At 40.2% G+C, this 27,588-nt stretch overlaps 1 protein-coding gene across 3 annotated transcripts in view; it reads left to right on the top strand.

Moving 5' to 3' along the window:
* The window catches only part of PLD5 (phospholipase D family member 5), a 426,876-nt gene that overhangs the window by 162,595 nt on the left and 236,693 nt on the right, over positions 1 to 27,588 (top strand). For 2 of the 3 annotated variants that reach the window (XM_010384710.2, XM_010384709.2), the window contains exon 2: positions 2,418 to 2,554. In XM_010384710.2, coding sequence (XP_010383012.1) covers positions 2,418 to 2,554 — 137 coding nt within the window. Of the gene's footprint in view, positions 1 to 2,417; positions 2,562 to 27,588 lie in introns of all 3 variants that reach the window. The other variant, XM_010384711.2, reaches the window with a different exon arrangement.

Genomic DNA, 27,588 nt, shown 5'->3' with positions numbered 1-27,588 from the left:
GAGGTTGTGGTGAGCTGAGATCGTGCCATTGCACTCCAGCCTGGGCAACAATAGTGAAACTCCATCTCAAAAGGCAAAACCATGAAAATAAAAAATAAAAAATAAAACAGAATCCATGTCTTACAGATAAGCAGGGTCTAGGGTAAAAGAATAATGACTGTATCTTTCTTTGGCTTTCATCACTTCATGTTTGAGTGAGGGGTAAGAAAACATGACAGGCAGGAACGGACTTGGATTGAGGTTGCAATAGGAGATGAGGCCTGAAGGAGGATTTGAAACAAAAATGAAGCACTAGTGTGGGCTGATAGTGCCTGGTCACAGAAACAGAAACACCATTAACTCCTTTGACTTGACTACATCTATTTCTAACTATAATCTGTCATTTAAGGATACCTCTAGGTGACCTGGACTCAGTTTGGGAGGTTTCTTGGATTCTTAGGAAATCATGTGGCTTTAGTGATAAAGTGAAGCAGGGTGATAAAAGGATGCAAAGTCAGCTGGTTTCAGAAAGGCTCCGAACTGTGTGTGTGTGTATGTGTGTATACAAATATTTATCACTAACAGAGTGATGTATACCTGGCTGCCTGATGAAAGATGACCCTTTCACCTCTGTAAATAACCCTTAAAAGCTATACATAAACTTTTAAAATTGCTTTTCCTCCTTTCTCCATCCAGAATTTATCTAATTTATCTTGGTCTTTTTGGGCTGCTATAACAAAATATCATAAACTGGGTAGCTTATACACAACAGAAATTTGTTTCTCACAGTTTTGGAGGCTGGGAGATCCAAGATCAAGATGCTGGTAGATTTGGCATGTGATGAGGGCCCATATCCTTTTTCATTTGTGGTGCCATCTTGCTGTATCCCCACATGATAGAAGGGGCAAGGGAGCTCTTTACGGCCTTTTTTTTTCCTTTTAGAGACAAATTCTCACTATTATGCCAACACTGGAGTGTGGTGGCTGCTCACAAGCACAGTCATCGTGCCCTGCAGCCTCAAAACCCTGGAATCAAGCAATCCTCCCACCCCAGCCTCCTTACTAGCTGGGACTACAGGTGCATGCCACCATTCCCATCTCTGAGACTCATTCATGAGGGCAGAACTCTGCCTTCATGACCTAATCTCCTCCCCCAAATCCCCATCTCCTAATATCATCACCTTGGAGGTTAAGGTTTCAACATACGAATTTTGGGTGTGCACAAATATTCAGACTGCAGCAGAGGGAAAGCAGGCAAAATAATTTGTTGCAGTGGTCACTGCTCCTGCCCAGTTTTCATGGCCATGTCTTCGGCCACTTTTAGCCATGAGCCCGTAGAGAGAGAAATAGCTCAAATTATAATGCTTGGGCCTAATGATGTGTATGTGAGTGACTTTAACCACCTGGACATTCAGCCTGTATTTCTAAGTGAAAATCATATCAAGAGTTATGTCTGCATTCAGAGTTTTAAAGTAAACAATGTCAGTTAAATAACACATTGTAAACCAAAAATAAAATTCAAACTTCCCCCATCCATCTGAATGGAACCCTCTTCTCCACCAAGCGCATTCCAAAGTTAACCTGAAAAACGAGTTCAGGCCATGATGAGAAGTGGGAGCTGGACATGCCTCATTTGTGCTCTCCTCCCTTTTGGAATTGCTGATAGAACAGACTCTAAGTCTGTTAAGAAACATTTATAGTCTATTCTCTCTGAAGCTACCTGGAAGCTTCATCTGCATGATAAATCCTTGGTCTCTACAACCCCTTATAGTTACTCAGACATTCCTTGCTATTGATAATAACTCTTTCAACCAATTGCCAATCAGAAATCTTTGACTCCGCCCATGACCTGGAAGCCCCGACTTCCAGCAGTCATGCCTTTCCGGACTGAACCAATATACATTTTACATGTATTGATTGATGTCTTATGTCTCCCTAAAATGTATAAAACTAAGTTATGGCCCACCACCTTGGGTACACGGTCTCAGGATCTCCTGAAGGTTCTGTCATGGGCCATCGGTCACTCACATTTGACTCAGAATAAATATCTTCAAATATTTTACAGAGTTTGACTGTTTTTATCGACAGCATGATGCCAGCATATGTGTTTCATTTTTAATTTGAAACAGTAGATATCATAGTGATCTTTTCTGGACTGCTTTTGAGTAGGAAGAAGAAGAGCAAACTCATTCAGAAGCCTGGATACTACACTTGCGTTATTTAACAGGGTCTGTTACTTGAAGTGGGGTTTGAAGGCTGTGTTGAGGAATAAGCACAAAGATCTTGGGCATGTTCACTAGAGAATAGCTTTCCCTTCTCTGGCAGTGACAATCATATCCCCACCCATTTTTCATGGAATGTTGAGAAGTTGGCACATCTTGAGTTTCCCAAGAGAAAGCAGCACCACTTACTTCTCTTTGTCTTTGTTTCCTCTTTCAGTCCCAGCAGAAGTGCATCGTGATCTTTGCCCTGGTGTGCTGCTTTGCCATTCTCGTTGCACTGATCTTTTCAGCTGTGGACATCATGGGAGAGGATGAGGATGGACTCTCAGAAAAAAATTGCCAAAATAAATGTCGGTAAGAGGTAACAAACAAAAATTCTCTTTTAGGGGGTGGGCAAGAAATCCAAAGAGGGCCTTGAATAATGGAGAAGAAAATACATAAACACATGTTAGTCATCCAGGCTCCCCTTGGCTTAAGCTGAGGCGTGAGTCTGTCCACTGGTGCTCTTACTTTTAGGGCAAGTAATGAGTAATCATTGAATTCACTTTACAGTCTGGTCATATTCTCTACAGGCTGGTGGGCAACAAAAAATTTTTGTCACAGTCTGCATTTCTAGAGACCACTGTATATGAGGTTTGTTTTGGGTGTTCTATGATGAGCCTGTAAAAAGGAGTGACCCAGTGGACAAAGAACGCTGTGCTAGTTGTTCCATCAAATGCCAGTTAAAAAATACATGTCTCAGGGAAAATTCTAACTTAAAGTTAGGGATTGAAGAAGTAAGTGTGTCTATGAGAAGACACAGGGCTCCTCAACCTGTTCCAATTTAGCACACAGTTTGTTTTTAATCTAGAAACTATAATAGCTTTACTCTTTTATGTATGCATTATGTCTCTTCAGTTACATTAAGTAGCATTTCCTGGGGGCCATTGCTGACCAGCAGAGACATCGCAGCATAGTCTCAACCCCAGAAATCTCCTCATCAAACTCTTCGCTGAGCTGCTACTGTTTTTTCAGGTTCAGGGAGGGTGAAGAAAAGTACCAAAAACAGGCAGATAAATAAGAGGTCTATTTTTATATACATATTGCTGCAAAGCTGAAGTGAGGCCACTAAATTACAACAGTAATTATGAATTAGAGCTTATAATAAATTTAAATTGTTATATTTCCCCAATGGAAAGCATTAGCCTAAGACCCCCCACCACTTTCCTAACGTAAAGTAAACAACAACCTTATAATCTGTATGTGAGTTTTATCCTGGATATTTCGCTTTGAGGTTGAATATTCTGGCGCAGGAAATGTTCTGAAAAGACAATTGGCATTTTTTTTTTTTAAACCTATAGTACCTTATAGTCTAGTTACTAGGCAACAGGCATTATATACAGAACAGAGCATACAAGAAAGGAATCAACACACATTTTAGATTTTCTTCCTTCATGTTAGAAAGGTATTCCATAATATTATGTAGCCATAAAAGGAACAAGATCACGTCCTTTGTAGGGACATGCATGGCTTTGGAAGCCATTATCCTTAGCAAGCTAATGCAGGAAGAGAAAACCAAATACTACATGTTCTGACTTATAAGTGGGAGCTAAATGATGAGAACACATGGACACATGGTGGGGAACAACATGCCCCAGAGCCTGTTGGAGGGTCGGGGGGGGAGGAGGGAGAGTGTCAGGAAGAATAGTTAATGGATGCTGGGCTTAATATCTGGGTGATGGGATGATCTGTGCAGCAAAACATCACCCACATTTCCCTATGTAACAAACCTGCACATCCTGCACGTGTACCCCTGAACTTAAAAGCTGGAAATAAAAAAAAAAGGTATTTCGTAAATATATTTACTTTCCAGACTGGATTTAGGTGAAAAATTGTTTCGTGATTACTGTAATGAAAGCAACAGAAGAACAGTAGATTACTGTCATCTTTTGCTAATGCTGTTGCATGTCAAATATACATAGACAAGGGGACTATGACTCATATTTATTGAGTGAGAACACACTGCTTCTCTCTCTCCTCACCTTAAAGTGAAGAGTGCTATGTATGTTAAATGCAAACCCGAACACCTAGAAAGCAATTTCATGGAGATCAAACCATAGCAGCTTCCTGAAAACAAAATGCCTGATCATTTCCATGCACATTACCAGGTATTGGTCATTTTCAACAGCAGTCATTTTTTTTTAACTTGGAGGAAGCTAAAATTTGCTTTAATTTTTATTTTTAACTCATGTAACTGGAATTGGGGTCTGGCTATTTCTTCTTCCAATCAGTAACTAAATTCTAATGACTTAATACTACTTCTCCCACCATCTAGAAAATGTTGTTCTAGCTGCTGCGCATTCTCTTTTCCTGTGGGTGGTTGGACTCACTGCCCTGGTTACTAGATAACATTGTCATACATATATGTGATATTGTATACGATATATGATTGTATATATGTATATATATGCATGTATATGTGTTTATATATGTATATGTGTGTGTGTGTGTGTGTATATATATATATATATAGAGAGAGAGAGAGAGAGATCTTTTCCAAAACATATGTCCCCTCTAGGTCTTTCCTCTGCAGCTTCTTGCCCTGTGCCCTGGGTTTCTGTTCTGCATTCTCAGACATTACAACATGCGCTTCTTGTATGTCTGCCCTAGAACTGGTGTCTTCCTTCCCCTAACTTCATCCCCAGGAAGTTTCTGCCTTGGCTCCTCTCTCCAATGCACAGGATGAGGAGGTAGGGTTACTGCATCTCCTTATACCCCAATCCAGTTTCCAACCTGTTGTTTCACCACCTTTTCTGGATTATTCTCATTTGAATTTGATTCAGTCTTCCACAAGCTCTTCTCCTGATAGGGTCTGAGGACAGCTGTGGGCTTTAGGTCAGTGTTGACATCAGGGTTGACAGAATCCTTCTGGAAGTCATATTCTGCCAACGGAGGGTACTCCAGGTGGATGCGTTTCTGGAGTTCCTCGATCATTTCCTGGGGAGTGAGCCTTTTGTGCCTGGCTAACAGACCTCCACCCATCCATCTCATCCCTTGCCAATGTTTTTAGCAACTTAAGAATTTACTTCCCAAGACTCTAGCCTTGCCATTTTTTTAAGCAATTCAAATTTAATATCCACTTCACCCTCACACCTACCTGCCAGCAAGCAACTCCACTTCCAAGCTAGCCTAACACAGTTAACAACCATGGACTTTGAAATTAGGAAGATCTGAATTCAAATCTTGCTTCTACTACTTACTAGCTGTAGGCTTGAGGAAGATATGAATTGAATTATTTCATTCATCCCCTATCAGCAGAGCACCAAGAGACTGCACAAGGAGTTGCAGTAGAGTCGTGAGACTGTTGCGGCAATTTACGGTGGTCACAACTACAATGGGTGATATGGTTTGGCTGTGCGCCATTCAGACCTCAACTTGTATTGTATCTCCCAGAATCCCCACATGTTGTGGGAAGGACCCAGAAGGAGGTCATTGAATCATGGGGGCCATGTTTCCCGTGCTATTCTCCTGATAAGGAATAAGTCTCACGAGATCTGGTGGATTTATCAGGGTTTCTGCTTTTGCTTCTCTCTCATTTTCTCTTGCCACTGCAACTTTTCACCTCCCGCCATGGTTCTGAGGCCTCCTCAGCCCAGTGGAACTGTAAGTCCAATTAAACCCTTTTTTGTTCCCAGTTTCAGGTATGTCTTTGTCAGCAGTGTGAAAACAGACTAATAAAACGGGGATGTCAGAGAGGGTCTGGGAGAGTGACCTGACATAGTGAAAAGAATAAATTCGGCGTGGGACATCTCTTCACCCTTAATGGGTTATGAAAGCTCTTTTAATTTCATTTTCCTTAAAAATGTTAGATTAAAAATTCTGTCTCACAAAGTTTATGAGGATTCAGTAAATTGTATAAACCCATGGCAAAGCATCAGGAAACTCATTAAAAATAATATGCAAATGTTAATTATCTCCTTGTTCCTCCAGAGAGTCTAGAAATTCCTCTTCTCTATTCACAGCCTACTTTGTTTTCCTCTCACTTCTTCACTTATCCTGAATCTATCCTGATTTTAGTCTTTGGTTCTATGGAAATATACAAAGACAAATCACACAAGAGCAGAGGCTATGTAGTTACAGCTTGCTGCAGCAAGGGAGTCACCCACCATCAATTGTGTTTTGCAGAGACTCAGAGGCAGGCAGAGAAATGGGAAAACTTCGTAGTGGAAGAAAGAAGGTTCTAGGTGTGCTCTGATTAGAGGCTATCAGCTTGGGTAGGCTGTAGGTGGGATAACTAGAAGTGACATCCTATGTAATTGGTTAGAGGGTCATACTTGACTTTCTCTAGTTGATCCTGAATTGGAAGTAGGAACAAAAATTAAGGAAGATGTTGGTCATTGGTCAAGTCCTGGCCATTTGGGGCCAGTTGTTATGGAAATTATTATTTAGCTTCCTGGATTGTTACTAGAGATAGCAATCTGACTTCCTACAAGTCTCACTTACAGCAGACTGGCTTCCTGGACTGGTTCTTGCAGATAAGGGGTTAGTTTCCTGGGCAGGAGCCTACAGATTGTGCAGCCTTCATATATGATTTGGTCATTGTCCATTTGTTTATTCAGTCTCTTACTTCCCTGAACCTCCTCCTCTGTCAATCCCTTCTGTCTTAATTTTCTTCCCATCCATTTGCCAGATCATGATTAGCATACCGCCATGCTTCCTGCAGCATCCTGAAGTCTCACTTGGATTTTTTTTTTTTTTTTTTTGGCCTCAATCTGACAGCCAATTCTTAAACTGGTTGACTCCTGGTTTTACCCATCCTTGTCCTCAGGGCAGCCTCAGCCATTGGTCCAGGCCCTCATAAGTCTGCAGGGAGAGTAGGTTCTGTTGTTCAGTTCTAGATTCCTCCAGGCAGTCACGCCCCTGTTAAAAGAGGTGAGGGCTTTTCGGAGATGTACCATTGAATATACTGGCACTGACACAGACCTGTATGAAAATTCGCTGGTCTACAGAAGTTCTTGAGCATGCCAGTCTCAGCTTAAACCTTTCTGTAGAAAATTCCAGTTCTTCCTCGCATGACCTCATCCCTTTCCTGAAGCTAACCTTCCTGGACTCCTTCCCAGACTTTACCTGAAGGAGGTGCTAACTCTACCCCATGATGCTCAGTTTCCAATTACTTTGTACCGAAGTCCACTGTGTTCTCTTTCTGCTTTTCTCCATGTGTTGTCACTATCATAAAGTGCTGCTTGCTCAGTTCAACCTTTGCTGAGATCTTATTACTTTATCATTAAACTCCCTCTGTGTGTGTAGCGCTCCTCACTTCTGAAAGTTGAAAGAATATCAACAAACATTTACAGTCTGTCAGCATCTCATCACAGTTTTGACAGTCTCTCCCCAAGACCTCTTCATCTGGTGTACTCTTTCTTAAATATAGTACTTTAATTCATGTTATTTCTGCTAACTAGCCTTTCTATCTTCTAATAAGATTCCCATTCCGATTCATTCTGCCCACTCAATGTTTTTCCAACTTTCATATGCCTCTCTAAAAAACATATCTGTCTCCCTATAAAAAAATTCTTATTTTTTTGTCTTGTTTTATTTCTTCCCCCCTTTGTATTATTTTGCTGCTAGATTACTGTACTAATAGTGGATACTTTTATCATAGTTTCCCTCACAAATCTACAAAATATCACAAAATATCAAAGGCTCTAAACTTATTTTCCAAATGTCTTTTAATGAGTCTCAGTTGTATTGCCCCAAAAATAAGATCTTTGGCCTCAGTAAATGACCTTTGTCTCTTTGTATTGGATTTCTGGGCACTTCCACCATTTCCCAATATGTTTTAAATGATTGATTTGGTCCTTATAACTTTAAATCTCCGTGTCACTTTGATTACCTGAGGGAGTGAAAGACACATTTTCTAGTTTCTACTAGTAACCTACATGTCAGTAGGCCTGGGACATCACTGATAAGTAAGGAAAGTTCAAACTGCTAGTTTAGGTTGCATGCATCCTGTGACTTGGTTATTTTGCAATTCGCTAGTGCCCCTAATCATCCTCATACCTCATTCTTGTGAGGAGTAACCACACACGGTGAAGTTTCCCATACATCATGTCCTCAGGGACCAGCAGAGACATTGGAGCTGAGCTCCAGGTGCTGCTCAATCGCAGAACTACCTGCTCTCACATGAACACCCACCCTTTCAGAGGAGAAGTCTTCATTTTATATATATAGCTACTTCCATCTTCCCTACTCTGCCCACAGAGCTATCCTACATCAGTCATTTTCAGTTGCTACTCCCCCACTTATTAGAGACACTGTTAGACACTCACTAGAAGAGGGGCTTTTGTTGCTATTCCTCCCTGATAAATACATACAGAACCAGTCAGCATCCTTCTCCCTGACTTCAGGCCCAATCCTCATGACAATATGGAAATTAATTTCTGCAAAGTAAGATTAAGCAAGCTGAGTAAACATACTGTCTTGGGTGGGCTAACATTGCCGTATAATCATATCGATGAGCATGTGTCACCTGTTTTATCTAGGTAGTTATGGCAGCCCCTGTTCCGGACCTCCTCACACTTGCCTCTCATCTTCCTAAATCAGTCCCCATGCCTGGGTGGCTACCGGTCTAGGCTGGCTCACTCTTGCCCATATATCTTCACATCGGTTTTAGCTTGCTCAGTTAGTCTGAAGTATGAAGGAAATGGAACAACTCAGTCTGTCTATCTGTATCTGTATATCTCAGCCTCTTTCTCTAACCTGTCTAATCCCCATTATTCCGGAATCCAGAAATTTTCTTTCATCCTAAATTGAATAGATTTGGGTCTGTACAAAAGATGTTCCATGTAATCTTATAGGTTGAGTAACCAATGTATAAGTTTCCACAGCAGTTCTCCAATAAGGAGTGTCTTAGACCACCAAAGTCTGGTCACAGAAAGTATAGCAAGGGCCAAATTCACTTTGTTATATACCACCCTTTCACACACAGACTTTTTATGCATCCTTTCTAAATTTTCACGTTTCTCTATTAAAAAGCTGACTTATCTACTTTGTTTTTCACATACTTTATTTGCTGAATCTCTTCCTCTGACCTATCATTTCTTACTCAAAAAATATCTACAGACATCTAGATTTATATCAATAACAGCTGCAGCTTCAGCATAGTACACACATAATTTGGTTCATCAATATATGACATTCCTAGAAGACAGTATTGAGAGACCACTTTATGTGTTGACAATTACCTCCTAGTATTTTGTCACTTTTCTGTTTAGTATCATGACCTTAGAGTGGTCTTAACAGAGTCAACTTGCTCCGGTGGACTTTAATCATTGTTTTCCCTTTTAATGCCCAAATTGTCACCACTTGGCCAGGAGAGCCACCTTTTGTAGTTTTTGACGCTGTTCCAGGTATCTCTGAGAGCAGCCTTGCTTTTTGGCAACAGCTAGCTTTTCTAGTGCTATTTTAGATCAGCTTGCTTTGAGACATGGTATTGTCTACTTTCAAATGAGCCCTGGTTCCTTTTCAGGAAGACTTCTATTAAAGACCAGAATCTAAGTTCTATGGGTGTCCTTATATTGTCATCCAAAGATATTGGTGATGGACACAGTGATACCACAGGAAACATTCTTAAACTGCACTAATGAACAATTGTATGGTACTAAAGAATTGTTCAGCACTGACTGAACAGTACTTCTGCCTCCCTCCTTCAATTCACTCTTCTCCCTTCATTTCTTCATATTCCAGACATAAGCATGTAGACTATAGGGCCAGATTACTTGGGTTCGAATCTGGCTATACCACTTAGGAGCTTTGCAATCTTGGGGAAGTTTCTTGACTTTACTGTGCCTCATTTTATTTTCATCTGTATATTGCAGACAAGTATTGGGTCTTGTGTGAAAGGCTTCTGTAAAGACTAAATGTGTTAATGTGAGTACCTTTGATACAATAGCATCTGTCATATAAATGTTCAATAAATATCCACTATTATTATTCTTACTAAGGGACAGAAATTTATTGTGGGCGTTTGCAGGTGTTTTTTTTTTTTTTTTTTTTTTTTTTTTTTTTTTTTTTTTTGACTTTCATCTTACTTTGCTCCAAAATGGGGAAGACTTATTATCATTTTACATCCTTTTCTTAAACTATGAATTTTTCCCTTTATCTACATTAACTTTGATCTATTCTGCTTTGTATTGACAAACCCAACTATGTTTTTTTTTTTGTTTTTTGTTTTTTTGTTTTTTTGAGACAGAGTCTCGCTCTGTCGCCCAGGCTGGAGTGCAGTGGCCGGATCTCAGCTAACTGCAAGCTCCGCCTCCTGGGTTTATGCCATTCTCCTGCCTCAGCCTCCCAAGTAGCTGGGACTACAGGCACCCGCCACCGCGCCCGGCTAATTTTTTGTATTTTTAGTAGAGACGGGGTTTCACTGTGGTCTCGATCTCCTGACCCTGTGATCCGCCCGCCTCGGCCTCCCAAAGTGCTGGGATTACAGGCGTGAGACTATGTTTTTAAATTACAGTGTTGCTCCCAAATTTAGAAGATCCCATTTGGTTTTGGCTCCTTATTTGATATCTGAGCACTCTTCTGACTGCCTAAAAAAGAAAAAGGAGGTAGTCTAACTTATTCTTCCTATCCCAGAGGAACTCCAAAGAATGGAAAAGCCTAGAGCCCTTGATACTACAAATGGATTTCTAGTGCACTAAATGAAAAATAGCGATGGAAAGTAGAATAAAGACAAAAACTATCTCTAGAGCCTTTTGTTTTATGTCCTCTCCTGTTTCTTCATTTGAGCTGACAGTGAGCCTATCGCCTATATAATATTCTGAAGTATTTTCCCTTTTATCAGTGCCAGTATCTATTTCTTCCGGGATTTTCTAAGATCTAAGGGGAGAGATAAGCATTTATGTTTAATTCACGATGTTAAACATAAGTGAGTCAATTGATCCATTTCTTATTGGCTCCCTGTCTTCTCCAGTTGTAAATCCCTTCCACTTCCCTCCCCTTCCCTTCCGTGGGTCTCTGTTTAGAGATGGCTTTGGTTGAGAAGATGGCGTCCACCTGATGTAACTCCTTCAGCTTTCTTTCCAGCTCGGAATCCCCCAAGTGACTTCATCCATCCTTCCCTCCTTCCGTTTTTATCTCAGAGGAGGAGATGTTCCTTTCCTTTTCTAAAACTAGCCCCTCTGTCAACACACTGGATCCTGTGGAAATAAATGAAGGCCAACCCCATGAGAAAAGCAAAGGTTATTTATTCTGAGCTTCTCTAACAGGAGACTCAGCCACCATCACTAGCATTTTGGCAGAGACTCAAGGGCTGGCAGAGTGGGAAAGCTTTATAATGAGGAGACATGAACACTACATGTCACTTTCCCTTTTGAGCCTCTGTGCCTTCGAAGGTCATCTGCATTCTCCCAGAGTCCTGAGCTGAAAGAACTTCATCCCATTTGGATTCTTCACTTTTTTGCCCCCTTTCTCCAAATGAAAGTCCATTTCTGTAATGGGAACTCTGGCCTTTTATTGGAGTTACCAGCATTTCTGTTCATTTGTTTGTTTCCCCGAATAGATCAAAAACTCCCTGAAAACAAGGAACCCAACTATCTGTCTCTCTTTGTGCCCCATGCAGTCTCTCACACCGGGCTGAGCAGCTACCTTTTTTGAAGTGGGCAGTAGTTTCCATGAAAATACAAGTATAAATTACAGAAAGAATAGTGTTCATTGAGATAATATGTATTATTACATTACTTTATTATTCCTCCATAGAATAATTTGCCTTAGATCGAACTGAGAATTATGAGAGAAGATACAATAGTTTATGGATTATTTATGTAAAGACTATCATGTAGAAATGAGTTAGAAAAAGAAACTTGCAGGGGAGTTGTTAAAATGAAATAGAATAGTCCGATGCTATACTTTTATTCTAACTGTCATTGAATAAATAACTGTTAATAATGACTGGAAATGGGAGACAGCTCGATTTTAAGTGAAGGAAAAGAGAAGTCTCCAAACACATTGAAATACAGATATTTTTATGCTTCTGGACTCTGCTCTCCCATGAGATGGCATGTGTTAATATTTTCATTTCACCATGAATCCAGTAAGATTCAGATTTCCTGAACTATGAGATTTGATTAGCCCAATACCCGAAAGTATTGTTTACATTCCACAGCTAAAATTTAAAAGACTGTGTTAAAAATAATGTTTCATCTTTAGCATTTAATATTTAAAGGAGGAAATCCGAGAGAGTGTGACACTCCATGATGGTCTATAATTACCACTCTGAGAAGCGGCAGAAGCTAATTATTTCAAAGTTTTGATTTTAATGAAACTTAATATACGATTAATGATGTTGACATTTCCTATCACCAGGTTTGTTCTCCAAAAAGATAATTTGAATGTGATATATATTTTTCAAAAAGTTCACCAAACCCTTATAGGCACAATCATACCTGATAATCATGAATAGTGTTGAAAACAGAAAGTATAGCTGTGTTTTCCACAGACAGCCTGTTTCAGCTGTCTTGTCAGGAAGGGACCCTATGTGTAATCATTCTCGTAGTAACAGCTAAGGGCCCAACCTGAACCTGAGGCAATAGGAACATTGATGGAGTGAGTGGAGTGGGAAGAAAAATAAAGAGAAAACTGGAGTTGATGTGCCTAATGGGTGTTCTTATATTTTGGTTATAGACCTGTAATTAGAAATTTTTCTAATCAGAACTTCCAGTTAAAGTAATTGCCATGGTCACAAAGACTATATTGAGAAAAAGTTTTCAACAGAAAAATCTGTTAAAGAACTCATAGGAACTCAGCTTCCAAAACCTTAGAATTCAGACATTTAGAAGGCTGCAAGGTTGGAATGCAGCATTTCAGAATGGGTTTATGCTTCCGAGGGGATCTTTGAACTGTGAGTCTAAAAGCCATGGCAGCAAGCAATAAAAGATTCTGCAAACAAACCTGAACTACAAATCCAAAGCTAGTTTTCAGATGTGACTCACCCAGGGTGCAGGGATATGTTTGCAACGTGAAACTTAGGTTTAGACGACCTAGGATAGGTTTCCTGTTGTCCCGTCAGGCTGAGGAAGTCATCTCAACTCAGCCTCCGTACTCCTGTTTATAAATTACTGAGAAGTTTTCTTCCGTGCTGTAGTGAGACAGAAATAAGATAATGCATGTGTAGAAGATTGCAAAGTGCTTTACAAAGTAAGATATTATATGATTCGCTTATTTATTTATTTATTTATTTGAGACGGTGTTTTGCTCGTGTTGCCCAGGCTGGAGTGCAGTGGCGTGGTCTCGGCTCACTGCAACCTCTGCCTCCCAGGTTCAAGCGATTTTTCGGCCTCAACCTACTGAGCAACTGGGATTACAGGCACCCACCACCATGCCCGACTAATTTTTGTATTTTTTTTTTTTTTTTTTTTTTTTTTGAGACGGAGTCTCGCTGTGTCGCCCAGGCTGGAGTGCAGTGGCGCGATCTCGGCTCACTGCAAGCTTCGCCTCCCGGGTTCCCGCCATTCTCCCGCCTCAGCCTCCGAGTAGCTGAGACTACAGGCGCCCGCCACCTCGCCCGGCTAGTTTTTTGTATTTTTAGTAGAGACGGGGTTTCACCGTGTTAGCCTGGAGGGTCTCGATCTCCTGACCTCGTGATCCACCCGCCTTGGCCTCCCAAAGTGCTGGGATTACAGGCTTGCGCCACCGCGCCCGGTTAATTTTTGTATTTTTAGTAGAGACAGGGTTTCACCACGTTGGCCAGGCTGGTCTCAAACTCTTGACCTCAGATGATCCACCTGCCTTGGCCTCCCAAAGTGCTGGGATTACAGGTGTGAGCCATCATGCCTTGCCAATTCACCTGTTTTTTTGAGCCACACTCTCAAAGGTCAATAGCATCCAATGTGAGAAATGTCATATAAAAATATAATCTACTGCGTCATGAGGTCTATACTTTTATGAAAATAGAAGAGAAAATAGAAAGTATTATGCAGATGCTTTCTTATATTTACCTTGCAATTCTCAGAGCCATCACAAGCCATTGAGAGGCTTCAATGGTCTGGCCCTCACTGGGCAGCAGAGGTCAAGGTGAAGTGGGTGAGACATTCCCAAGAGCTCACTCAGGCTCTGCATCCAGGAGACCTGATTGTGCCTCTCAGCTCGTCTACCTGCTGTGCAAACTTGGTCATTTAAGCAGCCTTGATTTGAGTGTAGAATGATGGTGACCATACTAGTACATATTCTACAGAGTTTTATAAAAAAACAAAATAAATGACGGTGTATAACTTGTTTGACCAAAACAGAGAAGCATATAGATTAGAGATCCCTTCCTTCGAGGTTAATCTACAAAACTCATCATCTTAGATTTATCTCATTTAACTTTGCTTGTTTTATTACATCCGTATTTCCAAGTTGTTTCATTACATCCTTGCCTTTTAAAACAAGTAACTATGTAGGCAATTGAAAAACTAATATATACAGATGATAATAATGTCAACAATTCAGTTTTACAATGAAACAGTCCCCCTCTTATTGCAGGCCCTGTGTCCCCTTGCCCAGAGGCAAACACTGCCCATACTTCCTTATATATCTTCCCAGAAATATGATTTTATATGTGGATATTGTATTGTGCATGTCTATGTATCAGTCCCGTTTTTCTCACAGATGGGAGCGTATAGACATGATGTACCATGAACAATTCTTCTTCCACGCCTTTACGTATTAAGACATATAGATCCATGGTTGCATGGCACTCATTGTATGAATATCATATAAATAATTCAACTAGTCCTTTATTGATTTGAAAGACATTTAGGTTCCTTGGGGGTTTTGTTGTTAGCGTAACAATCAGTGCCACGATGTAGATCTTTATTGATCCTGGAACACGTTTAGCCTAGGTTGTAGAATATCTTTAAATTCCTAGAAATGGACTTGCTAGGTGTAAAGGTAGATGTGGTTTAATTGTGGATGGACAGATAGTACAAGCTGGATTCCCAAGGGTCTGTATCATGAATGTTATGATTACTTGTTTTCCCCATGATTGTCAACATCACATATTGTCAAATTCTTTATCTTTGCTAATCTGATAAAACAAAAAATTGTATTTTTAAAAATTATGAAGAGTGTTGAAAATCTCACATGCTTATGAGACATGTTTACTTCTTTACCTGTGGCTTGCCTATTCATGTCTGTTGCATACATAGGAGAAATATGGTTTGATAGAGGATTCAGTAAAATATCAACAAATTAGACCAATACAGTAATCAAAATAATTATTGTATTGGTAACAAAATAACTTCACTCACAGAACACATCTAATTTATCAGAGAGATATTTATTAGATTTTGGAGCCTTTCTTTTTCATCATACTAGAAATATTGATTTGTAGGAGATTTTCATAGGCAGTTATTAATGTTTACTTTCATAGAACATTGAAAATTGATTATTTGTACATATATAAGGTGAACTTTCACTGTGAGCTTTTTGCTTCAATAATTGTAACATTTACTCTATAAGATGAATCAGGACTGTCCCTTACTGTAAATGATGTACTTTATTCTGAGCACTCTTTTAGAAATATTGTAGTCTGGGATATTCAATCATTTGGCTAGATATAGCTTCTGTGCAGATGCTTTCTTATTCTTACCACACAATTCTCAGTGATGCTATTTACTAGTAACTGAAGTTAGAGTCAACTATCATATTTTGACTTGATTTTCACATTAGTTAGTCTCCAGGCAGATCTTGGTAATCCATTCTTACTACAAAAGAATCTACAACTACATCTCCAAATGGTGTGGACTGTGGTTCATGACAAATGACCAGTTTTTGGATATTGTTTGGTGTTATGACAGCTATCACTTATTGTGTATCTATAATATACCAGCCACTAAAAGGATCCAGTGCTATCTCATCGATTCTTATACTAAGGCAGATATTGTGATACTAATTTTACAGATGAAATAAGTTTAAACATTATTAAATAATCTACCCTAGTTAAGGGGTCAAGCCGGGTTCCATTAGGGAGGAAAAACTCTTTCCTTGACCTCTTGGTTTCAGTGGCAGCAGCCCTGAATATTGAACTGACAAAATATAGGATAACAGGAGAAAAAGGTTTATTTCATATGCATATAGATGGGGTCTCACAGAAATAAAATAAAAACTGTAGAGAGGTGGACTCAAACACTTGGATACTAATTTTACAAAAGGGCAATTCTTATCCTTTGCATACATAGGAGAAGTATGGATGCAAATTTGTGGAGAAATAACAAGACAAAGAAAAAGAGTTTTGAGCTTCTAGAGGAAGTAAATTGTGGAAAAATAAATGTATGTGAGAAGCTACTGGAAGATAAGGGTAATTTAGTGAAGTTTGTTTCTACAGCTCCATCTTTCTGCCAACTTTCTTTACTGTTCATGGCCATGAAAGTCCCCTGGGAAAAAGGATTCATAGCAGTCCTCATTTCTCAGAAGTTTCTGCTCTTAGATAAGGGAGGTTTCAAGAAGGTTTCTTTCATCTCAAAATAGTCTGTATGCCAAAGTGGCGTATTTTGGGGTGGCATATTCTGATTCCTTTCCGTTTAAATCCAGCTTTGACTGGCTGATCTGATTTTTATGCTCCCAGGGTCAAGTCAGGGCTGCTGCGATGAGGGCTGCCAACCAAAGGGCAGAGTGATGCCATGGTGTCTGCTACGTTGTCCAACACACTGCATGCCTCCACGGCCCAGGGAAGCTCATTTCATGGGGTTTCCTGTAGCACACATCTTGCTGTCAGTCTCTGCCTCAGTGTTTTCCTTTTATTTTTCCAATAACATGAGCATCTTCAATCGTTAGACTTCAGTTATTGATGCATACCCCCCTTAATTTCCTGAAGCTTCTGGGATGGGATGGAAATGTATAGTAGGTATAGATTCAGGTTTTATGAGAGTAGATGAAGTATCTTATATCCCAGAAATGAGCTCCAAGAAGACATGTTGATTCTGAATCACTATAGCCCCTCACAAAGCTTGCCCATACAGTACTGTATCCCAGGTCGTAACACTGGGCTTCTCTCTAGATCTCCCCACTTTGAAACTTTTTCCTCATATACTGTTGGTGAGAGTGTAGATTAGTATAGCCACTATGGAGAACAGTATAGAAGTTCCTCAGAAGCTAAAAACATATTGTTATTTACCATATGATTCAGCAATTCCACTACTGGTTTATATCTAAAAGAAAGGGAATACAATGTATCAAAGAGTTATCTCCATGCCCACATGTATTGTAGCACTATTCACAGTAGCCAAGATATGGAATCAACCTGAGTGCCCATCAGTGGATGAATAAAGTAAATGTGGTGTGTGTGTGTATGTGTGTGTGTGTATGTGTGTGTGTGTGTGTATGTGTGTGTGTGTATATGTATGTGTGTGTGTGTGTATGTGTGTGTGTGTGTGTGTGTGTATGTGTGTGTGTGTGTGTGTGCAATACAATATTATTCAGTCATAAAAAGGATGAAATCCTGTAATTTGTAGCAACATGGGTGGAACTGGAGGCCATCATGTTAAATGAAATAAGCCAGCCACAGAGAGACAAATATCATATGTTCTCACTCATATGTGGGAACTGAAAATGTGGATTTCATGATGATATGGAGTAGATTGGTGGTTACTAGGGGCCAGGAAGGAGAGAGGGGACAAAGGGGGAAAAAGAATATAAATGGATTTATTACCATTGAACCTTACACTTAAAAATGGTAAAAATGGTAAATTTCAAAAGGTTGTTTTTAGAAAAAGAAACTCCCCTAACCAGTCCCTGGTACACTCCTGCCCTCGTCCTCTGGGAGACCATGGTGCTGACGTCTCCAAGTGTTTCCCTAAGGACCCGCCAGAGGCATTGCCCAGCGGACAGAGACCTTCCCAGTGAATGCGTTGCTGACTGTTGAAACTTTTCCATTGGTTTCACTACTCAAAAAATGAAAAAAATATATTTCTGAATTTTGTAAGCCTTTAAGATATAAATCTTTGCACTGCATTTTCTTATAGCCCAAATTCATCTGAAGGCTTGGGTCGGGAGATTGTTTTTGTACATTAAATAGGGGTTAACTTTGAGATCCTGCAGGATCCTATGCTTTGTTATGTACAAAGTTCTGCTACTCCTGACAGTCAAGTCCCCTGCTGCCTGAACAGCTCCATCTTTTGACAACCCCTCTTTTAGCAACTTCCACCCTCTGCTGTGGTCATTCCAAATGTTTTCCTGGGCCCTAAAAGCACCAAACTCTCTCAGCCTCAGTGCCTCCCTGTCTATTGCTTTCTCTGCTGGTCACAGCCTTCCTCTTTGTCTCTATCTCTTGGGTTTCACCTGAGGCAACCCCTCCTGCAGGAGACGTGCTCCATTCACCTTGTTCCCTGTGAGGTTACTGTCCTGGGTGCTACCACACTGCCCAGAGTTGACCTCTGTTATATCACTTGGTATCTACGAGTGAACATCAAGTATTAGTTTTTCCAGTAATGTAATCAGTCTTCGTAGGAGGCTTATTTTACAAAATTAGTATCACGGAGTCATTGAAAATTCCCATTAGAAATGTGGACTAGAAACACTTCAAACTTTAGCTCAGTGCATAATATTGAGCTGAGCCACTTGACGTAAAAGTTCCTCGGGAGTTTGGTTGTCTTTCCTTTTATACTGTTATTTTTAAAAGGCATTGCACTAGTCATTAGAGAAAAGCAAATGAAAACCACAATGAGATACTATCTCACACCAGTTAGAATGGCGAGCATTAAAAAGTCAGGAAACAACAGATGCTGGAGAGGATGCGGAGAAATAAGAATGCTTTTACAATGTTGGTGGGAGTGTAAATTAGTTTAACCATTGTGGAAGACAGTGTGGCAATTCCTTAAGGATCTAGAGCCAGAAATACCATTTGACCCAGCAATCCCATTACTGGGTATATGCCCAAAGGATTATAAATCATTCTACTATAAAGACACATGCACATGTATGTTTATTGCAGCACTGTTCACAATAGCAAAGACTTGGAACCAACCCACATGCCCATCAATGATAGACTGGATAAAGAAAATGTGGCCCATATACACCGTGGAATACTATGCAGCCATAAAAAGGATAAGTTCATGTCATTTGCAGGGACGTGGGTGAAGCTGGAAGTCATCATTCTCAGCAAACTAACACAAGAACAGAAAACCAAACACTGCATGTTCTCACTCATAAGTGGGAGTTGAACATTGAGAACACATGGACACAGGGAGGGGAACATCACACACTGGGGCCTGTTGGGGTATGGGGGGTTAGGGGAGGGATAACATTAGGATAAATACCTAATATAGATGATGGGTTGATGGGTGCAGCAAACCACCATGGCATGTGTATACCTATGTAACAGACCTGCACGTTCTGCACATGTATCCCAGGACATAAAGTATAATAATAAAAGGCATTGCCAAGTGAGGGACTTTGCCCCGCTAGTTTTAACCTGTTAGGAATATTATGCACAGAGCACTCTAGGACTCTAGAAGTATTAACATCAAATGTCATGGATCTGTCCAAATATTTCTAGATGAATGAGTATTGAGTTTGAACTTTGGTCCGAGATTAATGAAAGTTGAACCGGGGGGTATTTGGAACAATCTAAGACACACTCAATTTATGTGTGAATCAATCTAGCCCGGAAATGTAATATTAAACGTTGATTATGTTGCTTTGTATCTGCTGTGTCTCTTTCCAGGCTCAGGCATTAGCAATTCTGTTTTCAGAGGCCTCAGTTTTCATTCTGTCTTGGGAATCAAGGGATGTTAGAAGGTTCCTTCCAGAGGGCAATTATTTTTTGGCATTTCCATGAGAGACGAGTTAAGACAAGCCTTCCCAGATGTGTGCTTTGTTATTCTTTTTTTCATTGACCCTTTCCTCCCTATTACAACTTTGGTGAAGAAGGCAGCAGTGACATTTGTCCTTTGTATACATTACTGTCAAGTTTTTATTCCATGTTTAATCCTAAAGATGTCATGGAGGGCAAGGTCTTTTGCTGCTGTCCAGGGGTGTCCGTTTGGTTAGGCTGGTAATGCAAAACTTGAGACACCATGTCTTAATCTCTGCACGCTAAACTCTGTTCTCTTCTAGAACGCAGGTTTGTTTGGGTCAGGAACTCTGTCTTATTAATATTTGCATTTCTAGCAGCTGGCACAGTGCCAGCGTGTGTCATGTACTCAAGTGCTGAGTCAGTAGTATTGAACAAATGCAGTGCTGAAATAGCATATCTGACCCAGTAGTACCCCACACAGAGTGAGTGCTCAAAAAAATATTAAACCAGGATAAAGGATGAAAAAGAAGAAGGAAGTGGTTTGGGGTAAGAAGGGGAAACTGGACCAGGGAAAGGGAAGCTTTCAAATCTCCACTCGATTTGCTGAGGAAAATTGGGAAAACCACCTAATTTTTCCTTGTTTATATCTTCCCATCTGTAAAATTACGAGATCATCTAAGATGACCTCCAAAATCCCTTTTTCCTCTAAAAATATGTCTATGAAATGCCAAAAGATTGAGATAGGTGATGATGTATTTTATTAACATGTATGAAAAATGCTCATATATAGCTACAGAATGTTTAAGTCTTTAACTTTTTTTTTTTTTTAACATCTGTCAGTGTTCAATGGATGGATTTCTATTTTTTCAATCTGTCAATTTTTAATAAGGGTCTACTTTGTGTAAGGACTGTGCTAATGCTAGAGATACAAAGAGGAGTGATGACCAGTTTCTACCCTCAAGAATACGTGAGAGATCAGTGAGTTAAAAAACAACTGCTCTTCAGCATAAAAATGCTACAATGAGGGATGTTCCTTGTGCTAGGGAGTCACAGGAAGGAGCCGCTGACTCTAGGGGATGACAGAGCAGGTAACTGGATTCAAACAATTCTAGGCTTCCAAGTAAGGGCCACAGCATGTGCTAAGATTTGCTGATGTGAAAAGGCTCAATATTTTCACAGAATGGAAGGGAAGGAGGGATAGGAGACACAAATAACACTGTGACCACCATGTGAAAGTCACACACACCAGGCTTGGGAATTATTTTGAAACTAACTGGGAGCCATTAAACAACAAGAATATGGACACAATTCTATTTGTACTTCATGGAAAAAGTTAATAATAATATGGCTGATGAAGGAACCATTTTTTTCTCATAAGAGTATACCTGGATGCCTGTTGGAGAGTCCCCTGGGTGCTTATTATAGTGCATGTGCTTAGGTTTCAGTCTAATTCAAGAGGATTGTAATTTCAATGGGTTTGCCTCAGAAATCCACATTAAAATAAACTGTCTTACAACTTATGCAGTTTAAACTGTGGGAACCACTAGGTGAGAGAATGGAGAGTTAGTGGCAGGAAACTCATAAGCATTGAATCTCTGTGAGTCCCTTAGTAGCCGGTTGATCTTAGCCAAGTTACTCAACTCCTGTGAAACTGGGTTTTCCCTTCGGTAAATGGGTTTAAGAATACCTGCTTCATAGGGTTTCAGTAGGGATTAGTCGAGATAGCATACGTAAAGCCTCTAATGTACCAAGTTTGGGAGCACATCACAATCACCTAGAGAACTTATTCAAACTCTGCATAAGGTGTAGAGGACTCAAGAAACTCCCCAGATGATATGGATTAGGAACCAGTAAGAGTTAACTCCCCTTCTCCTAAGGCAGACAGTCAAGATATACAAAAGGGGATATCTAATGAACTAAATGATTCTTAAGGTTTTAATTCAGATGTCTGGTTATATCAAAGTGTAGATGGAGAATGCAGTTCTATTTTGAACATGGTAATGTCCCATGGATCACCTGAGTGGAGATGACCAGAAGCTGGTGCTGCATGGTGGACAAGGACCTCAGAAAAAAGCCCGAGGTGTTGATACAGAGTGGGTTGGCAAGTGGTAGCTGAAAAGGGCATAGCCCCCCAGGAATGGATGAGGTGGAGGATAAAAGGAGGCTTCAGGACTCACCTTCACATAAACACCAAATTTAAAAATTGTTTTAGGAAAAAGGCTGGGCACAGTGGCTCATGCCTGTAATCCCAGCACTTTGGGAGGCTGAGGCGGGTGGATCACCTGACTGTCGGGAGTTCAAGAGCAGCCTGGGCAACATGATGAAACTCGTCTCTATTAAAAATACAAAAATTAGCCAGGTGTGATGGCAGCCGCCTGTAATCCCAGCTATTTGGAAGGCTGAGGCAGGAGAGAATCACTTGAACTTGGGAGGCAGAGGTTGCAGTGAGCCAAGATCACACCACTGCACTCCAGCCTGGGCGACAGAGTGAGACTCTGTCTCAAAAAATAACTAAGTAAATAAAACAAAAAATTTTCAGGAAAAAAATTATTGAAGAAAATTGAAAAGAAATAGGAATAGGAAGAAAACCAGGAGAGGGCTTTATTTGAGAAACACCCTGGAAAGGGACTCTCAAACGCCACAGTAAAATCAAGTGAGACTGAAAGTTCCTCTGAAGCAGAAATTCTGTCTTGCCAATGATGGGCTCTTTGGCCGTGGTAGCTGGTTGGGTGGCAGGTTGATTCTGGAGAAATATTGGTATCTTTGGCTTTGTATTCTTACCTGAAATGCCTAATAAAACCTCGGAGGCAGAAAGTAGTTCTTTACTACTCTTTGAATGAGAAGAATACTTCCAAGCATCTCTGGTTCTTGAGAACTGTTTTTTATATATACATATCAAATGTACTATGCAAACTACAACTCATCACTGTGTTTTAAGGATGGCCATATGCATATAACTATATAACTGTTTTATATATATGTAGAACACATAAATATGTGGAACACATAAATATGTAGAACACATGTAGAACACATGTAGAACACACAAACATGTAGAACACATGTGTGAACACATGTAGAACTCACATGTAGAACTCACATGTAGAACTCACATGTAGAACACATACATGTAGAACACATATATGTAGAACATACTTGTGTAGAATACACATATATATGTAGAACACATATATGCAGAACATACTTGTGTAGAATACACATATATGTAGAACACATGTAGAACACACAAACATGTAGAACACATGTGTGAACACATGTAGAACTCACATGTAGAACACATGTAGAACTCACATGTAGAACTCACATGTAGAACACATGTAGAACACATACATGTAGAACACATATATGTAGAACATACTTGTGTAGAATACACATATATATGTAGAACACATATGTAGAACATACTTGTGTAGAATACACATATATGTAGAACACATATGTAGAACATATATATACACACACATGTTCATCTTGGTAATCTAGAAAAGGTTGTGTCCTCTGGAGAATCACAAGGATGGTTCTTAGTACAGAAACCAACACCCATTCCTAACAGTTTTCTTTCTAGTTGTTAATGATTGACTATTTAGTTTATTCCTTGATACATTTTTTTTTTTTTTTTTTTTGCTTTTGTTTTTAGCAACAGGGTCTCCTCTGTCACCCAGGCTGGAATGCGGTGGTGCAATCATGACTCCCTGCAGCCTTGACCTCCTGGGCTTAAGCAGTCTTCCCACCTCAGCCGATGCATGCCAACACACCCAGCTAATTTTTTTTCTTTTACCTAGAGAGGCAAGGTCTTGCTATGTTGCCCAGGCTGGTCTTGAACTCCTGGGCTGAAACAATCCTCTGCTTAAGCCTCCCAAAGGGATGGGATTACAGACATGAGCCACTGTGCCTGGCTCTTGACAGAATTTTTAATATCAAGATGGTTATTCTTCTCTGGAGTAAGAACATTTCAGGATAAAATAATTTACGTTTTGAAAGTTAAAATTCCAAGTGCACTGAACTTCATATGGCAGATGATGACAATTAGACCACAAACTACAACTCATCAGTGTGTTTTAAGCATGGCCTTTTTGCCTCCTAGTAAATTTGAAATGTGCAGCTCTGTTGTAACATTTTCAAGGAGTCAGCATACTTGAAATTCTCTGTCTTTAGTTTTATTATTTGGAATTAGCTTCATTTAAAACTGTTAAAAATAATGAGGGGCTGTTCAGCACGTGGTTCTGTTCTAGGGCTAATACAAGGAATTGCAGCTCACTATACTTTAAGTTTGGAATAGCAGTCAGTAAAGAACTCTATATTGTCAAAATATTATTCTATTTACTCATTTACTGAAGAAATACATCAAATGAGCTATGCAGTTATATATGTTAAAAAAAAAAAAAAACTCATATAAAAGATGGAGGCTGGTGCAGTGGCTCATGCCTGCAATCCCAGCACTTTGGGAAGCCAAGGTGAGAGGCTCCCTTGAGCCTAGCTGTTCAAGACCAGCCTGGGCTACATAGTGAGACCCTGTTTCTACAAAAAGTTAAAAAAAAATTAGCACCGGGCATGGTGGCTCACGCTTGTAATCCCAGCACTTTGGGAGGCCGAGGCAGGTGGATCACGAGGTCAGGAGATCGAGACCTGGCTAACACGGTGAAACCCCATCTCTACTAAAAATACAAAAAATTAGCCAGGTGTGGTGGTGTGCACCTGTAGTCCCAGCTACTCGAGAGGCTGAGGCAGGAGAATCGCTTGAACCCAGGAGGCAGAGGTTGCAGTGAGCCAAGATTGCGCCACTGCACTCCAGCCTGGGCAACAGACTGAGACTGTCTCAAAAAAAAAAAAAAAAAAAAAAGTCAGATGTGGTAACACACACTTGTAGTCCTAGCTACTTGGGAAGTAGGGAGGTCAAGGCTGCAGTGAGCTGTGATCATGCCACTGCACTCTAGCCTGGATGACAGAGTGAGACCCTGTTTCAAAAACAAACCACAACAACAACAACAAAAAACTTATATAAAAGATGGAAAGAAATAACTAATAACCAAAAGAGAATATAAGCAAATATCAAGATCTTTTTTCAGCAGTGCAAAGTTTGAAGCAGAGAATGGGCTGTAGTTTTTAGTTGTAGGTTTTCCTAAGCCAGTAGGAGGGATGGGGGAGGATTTAAGGCTTATCTGACAGGAGTATATGTTAGGAGATCTTTAAATAAATGATATCTTTTCTCATTTTGATTAGACTAAAAGAAGTCAGTTAACTTATCCACATACAAACAGGCACCAGGAATCCAATCCCTGACTCTTATGACTCTAGCATGACCCTGTGTTTTCACCTAAAGGAAGAACAACTTTGAGCCACAGTACCTTTATCTTTAGTATGCATATACTTAGCAGATACTTTGGACTTTCAGAAACCAATCAAAGTCCTTCCCAGCAAATGCTTTTGAAAAAGCAGGGCATGAACAACCTGAGTAATTTTATTTCTGATCAGAACAATGTGAGGCCAGGCACATGGGCTCATACCTGTAATCACAGCACTTTGGGAGGCTGAGGGGGGAGGATCATTTGAGGCCAGGAATTCAAGACCAACCTGGACAACATAATGAGACCCTGTCTCTAAAAATTAGCTGGATGTGGTGACACAGGCCTGTAGTCCCAACTACTTGGGAGGCTGAGATGGGTAGATCACTTATGCCCAGGAGTTCGAGGTTACAGTGAGGTATTATGGCACCACGGCACTGCACCCTGGGTGACAGAGTGAGACCCCAGCTCTAAGAATAATAAAAAGAAAAATAAATGCTATGTGACTATAATAAAATAAGAATTTCTGACTTATAACTGGCTTTTGAAGTAATTTAAGAAGAGCTTCCCATAAGTTCTGAGAACGTTGGGATGGCAGGGAAGGTGTAGGTCTCTGGATGTCTTCTGCCTATTCTGATTACTCCAGATTACAAAAGCCATCGAGGTCCAGGCATTCGGAAATGTGTAAGCTGTGGCAAGGGCTAGAATTTGTAGAGGACCAGAGTCCATGTTTGCCAGCATGAAAGGGTTCAAATTCAATTAAAAAAAGAACAAAAAACTTGAACCCAGCAGGCGGAGGTTGAAGTGAGCTGAGATCGCACCACTGCACTCCAGCCTGGCAACAGAGCAAGACTTACTCTTTCTCTCTCTGACTCTGACTCTCTCTCTCTCTGACTCTAACTCTCTCTCTCTCTCTCTCTCTCTCTCTCACTCTGACTCTCTCTCTCTTTCTCTCTGACTTTCTCTCTCTCTCTGACTCTCTCTCCCCCTCCCCCCACCCCCTCTCTCCCTCCTTCACTCCCTCCACCCCCTCTCTCCCTCTCTCACCGTATATATATATATATATATATATATATATATCTCACCATGCAGGCTTAACACCCTTACCTATGGAGTCAGCCCACTCACCATCATTTAGACCCCTGCTTTACAGTTACAGCACATTGGTGTATAAACAGTTATTTTAGAATGTAGTAAGACTGGAAAATAATATACTAGAGTTTGTGTTTACTTTTATGGATGACATAGGACCACTTACTGGAGGTGGAGGATGTTTTCTAGCCTCATGCTCGACACACATTTCATAGCTCTTGTAACCACCCCATGGGTTCTTCTTGCCTGCTACCCAGATACAGCCAATTTATCGAGACATAGGAATTGCAATAGAGAAAGAGTTTAATACACATAGAGTTGGCTAAACAGGAGACCAGAGTTTTACTATTACTCAAATCAGCATCTCTGAAATTCAGAAGCTAGGGTTGTTTAAAGCTATTTAGGCAGGCAGGAGCCTCACGAATGGGGAATAATGATTGGTTTGAGTCAGGGATGAAATAACAGGGAGTTGAAGCTGTCCTCTTGGGCTGATTCAGTTCCTGGGTGGTGGCCACAAGACCTCATCAGTTAGTTAACTGATCTGGGTAGGGCCAGCTGGTCCATCAGAATGCAGAGTCTGAAAAATACTCAAACATCGGTTTTAGGTTTTATAGTAGTAGTGTTATCTATGGGAGGAACTGGACATGTTAGGAATCTTTTGGCCTCTGGCTGCCTGACTCCTGAGCCATAATTCTTAATCTTGTGGACGATTTGTTAGTTTTACAAAGGTGGTGTGGTCCTCAAGCAAAGAGAAGGTTTGTTTTAGGGAGGGGCTATTGTCATGTTTACTTCAAAGTTAAACTATAAACTAAATTTCTTCCAAAATTAGTTCAACCTACACGTAGAAAAGAACAGGGCAGCTTGGAGATTAGAAGCAAGATAGAGTCGGTTAGGTCATATTTCTTCCACTGTCACAATTTTTGCAAAGGTGATTTCACACAAAGTATGCACTTTACAAACTTTGCTTTTAGCAAAAAGTAATTGAAATCACTTTTGCTTAGCACGCAAACTCATTTTTTAATGGAAATTCAGTACTGGCTTTGATCATTCTAATGAAATCATCTGCTTTTTACTCACCTGAGTTGACGTTATCTGGATTAATTCCTTATTTTGGATTTGGACTGAAAGCTCTTTTTACATTTTAACTGGCTGTCATTTGCCTCAAAGTAGTGGTGAAGGGTGCCTCTTTAAATGCATTTACAACATATTGCTTTGTTGTGAAGGGGAGGGTAAAACCGAAA

Source organism: Rhinopithecus roxellana, chromosome 8, assembly GCF_007565055.1.
Source record: "Rhinopithecus roxellana isolate Shanxi Qingling chromosome 8, ASM756505v1, whole genome shotgun sequence".
Taxonomy (NCBI): Eukaryota; Metazoa; Chordata; class Mammalia; order Primates; family Cercopithecidae; genus Rhinopithecus; species Rhinopithecus roxellana.
Note: the sequence above shows the minus strand (reverse complement) of the source record. Positions and strands in the feature narration are given on the sequence as shown.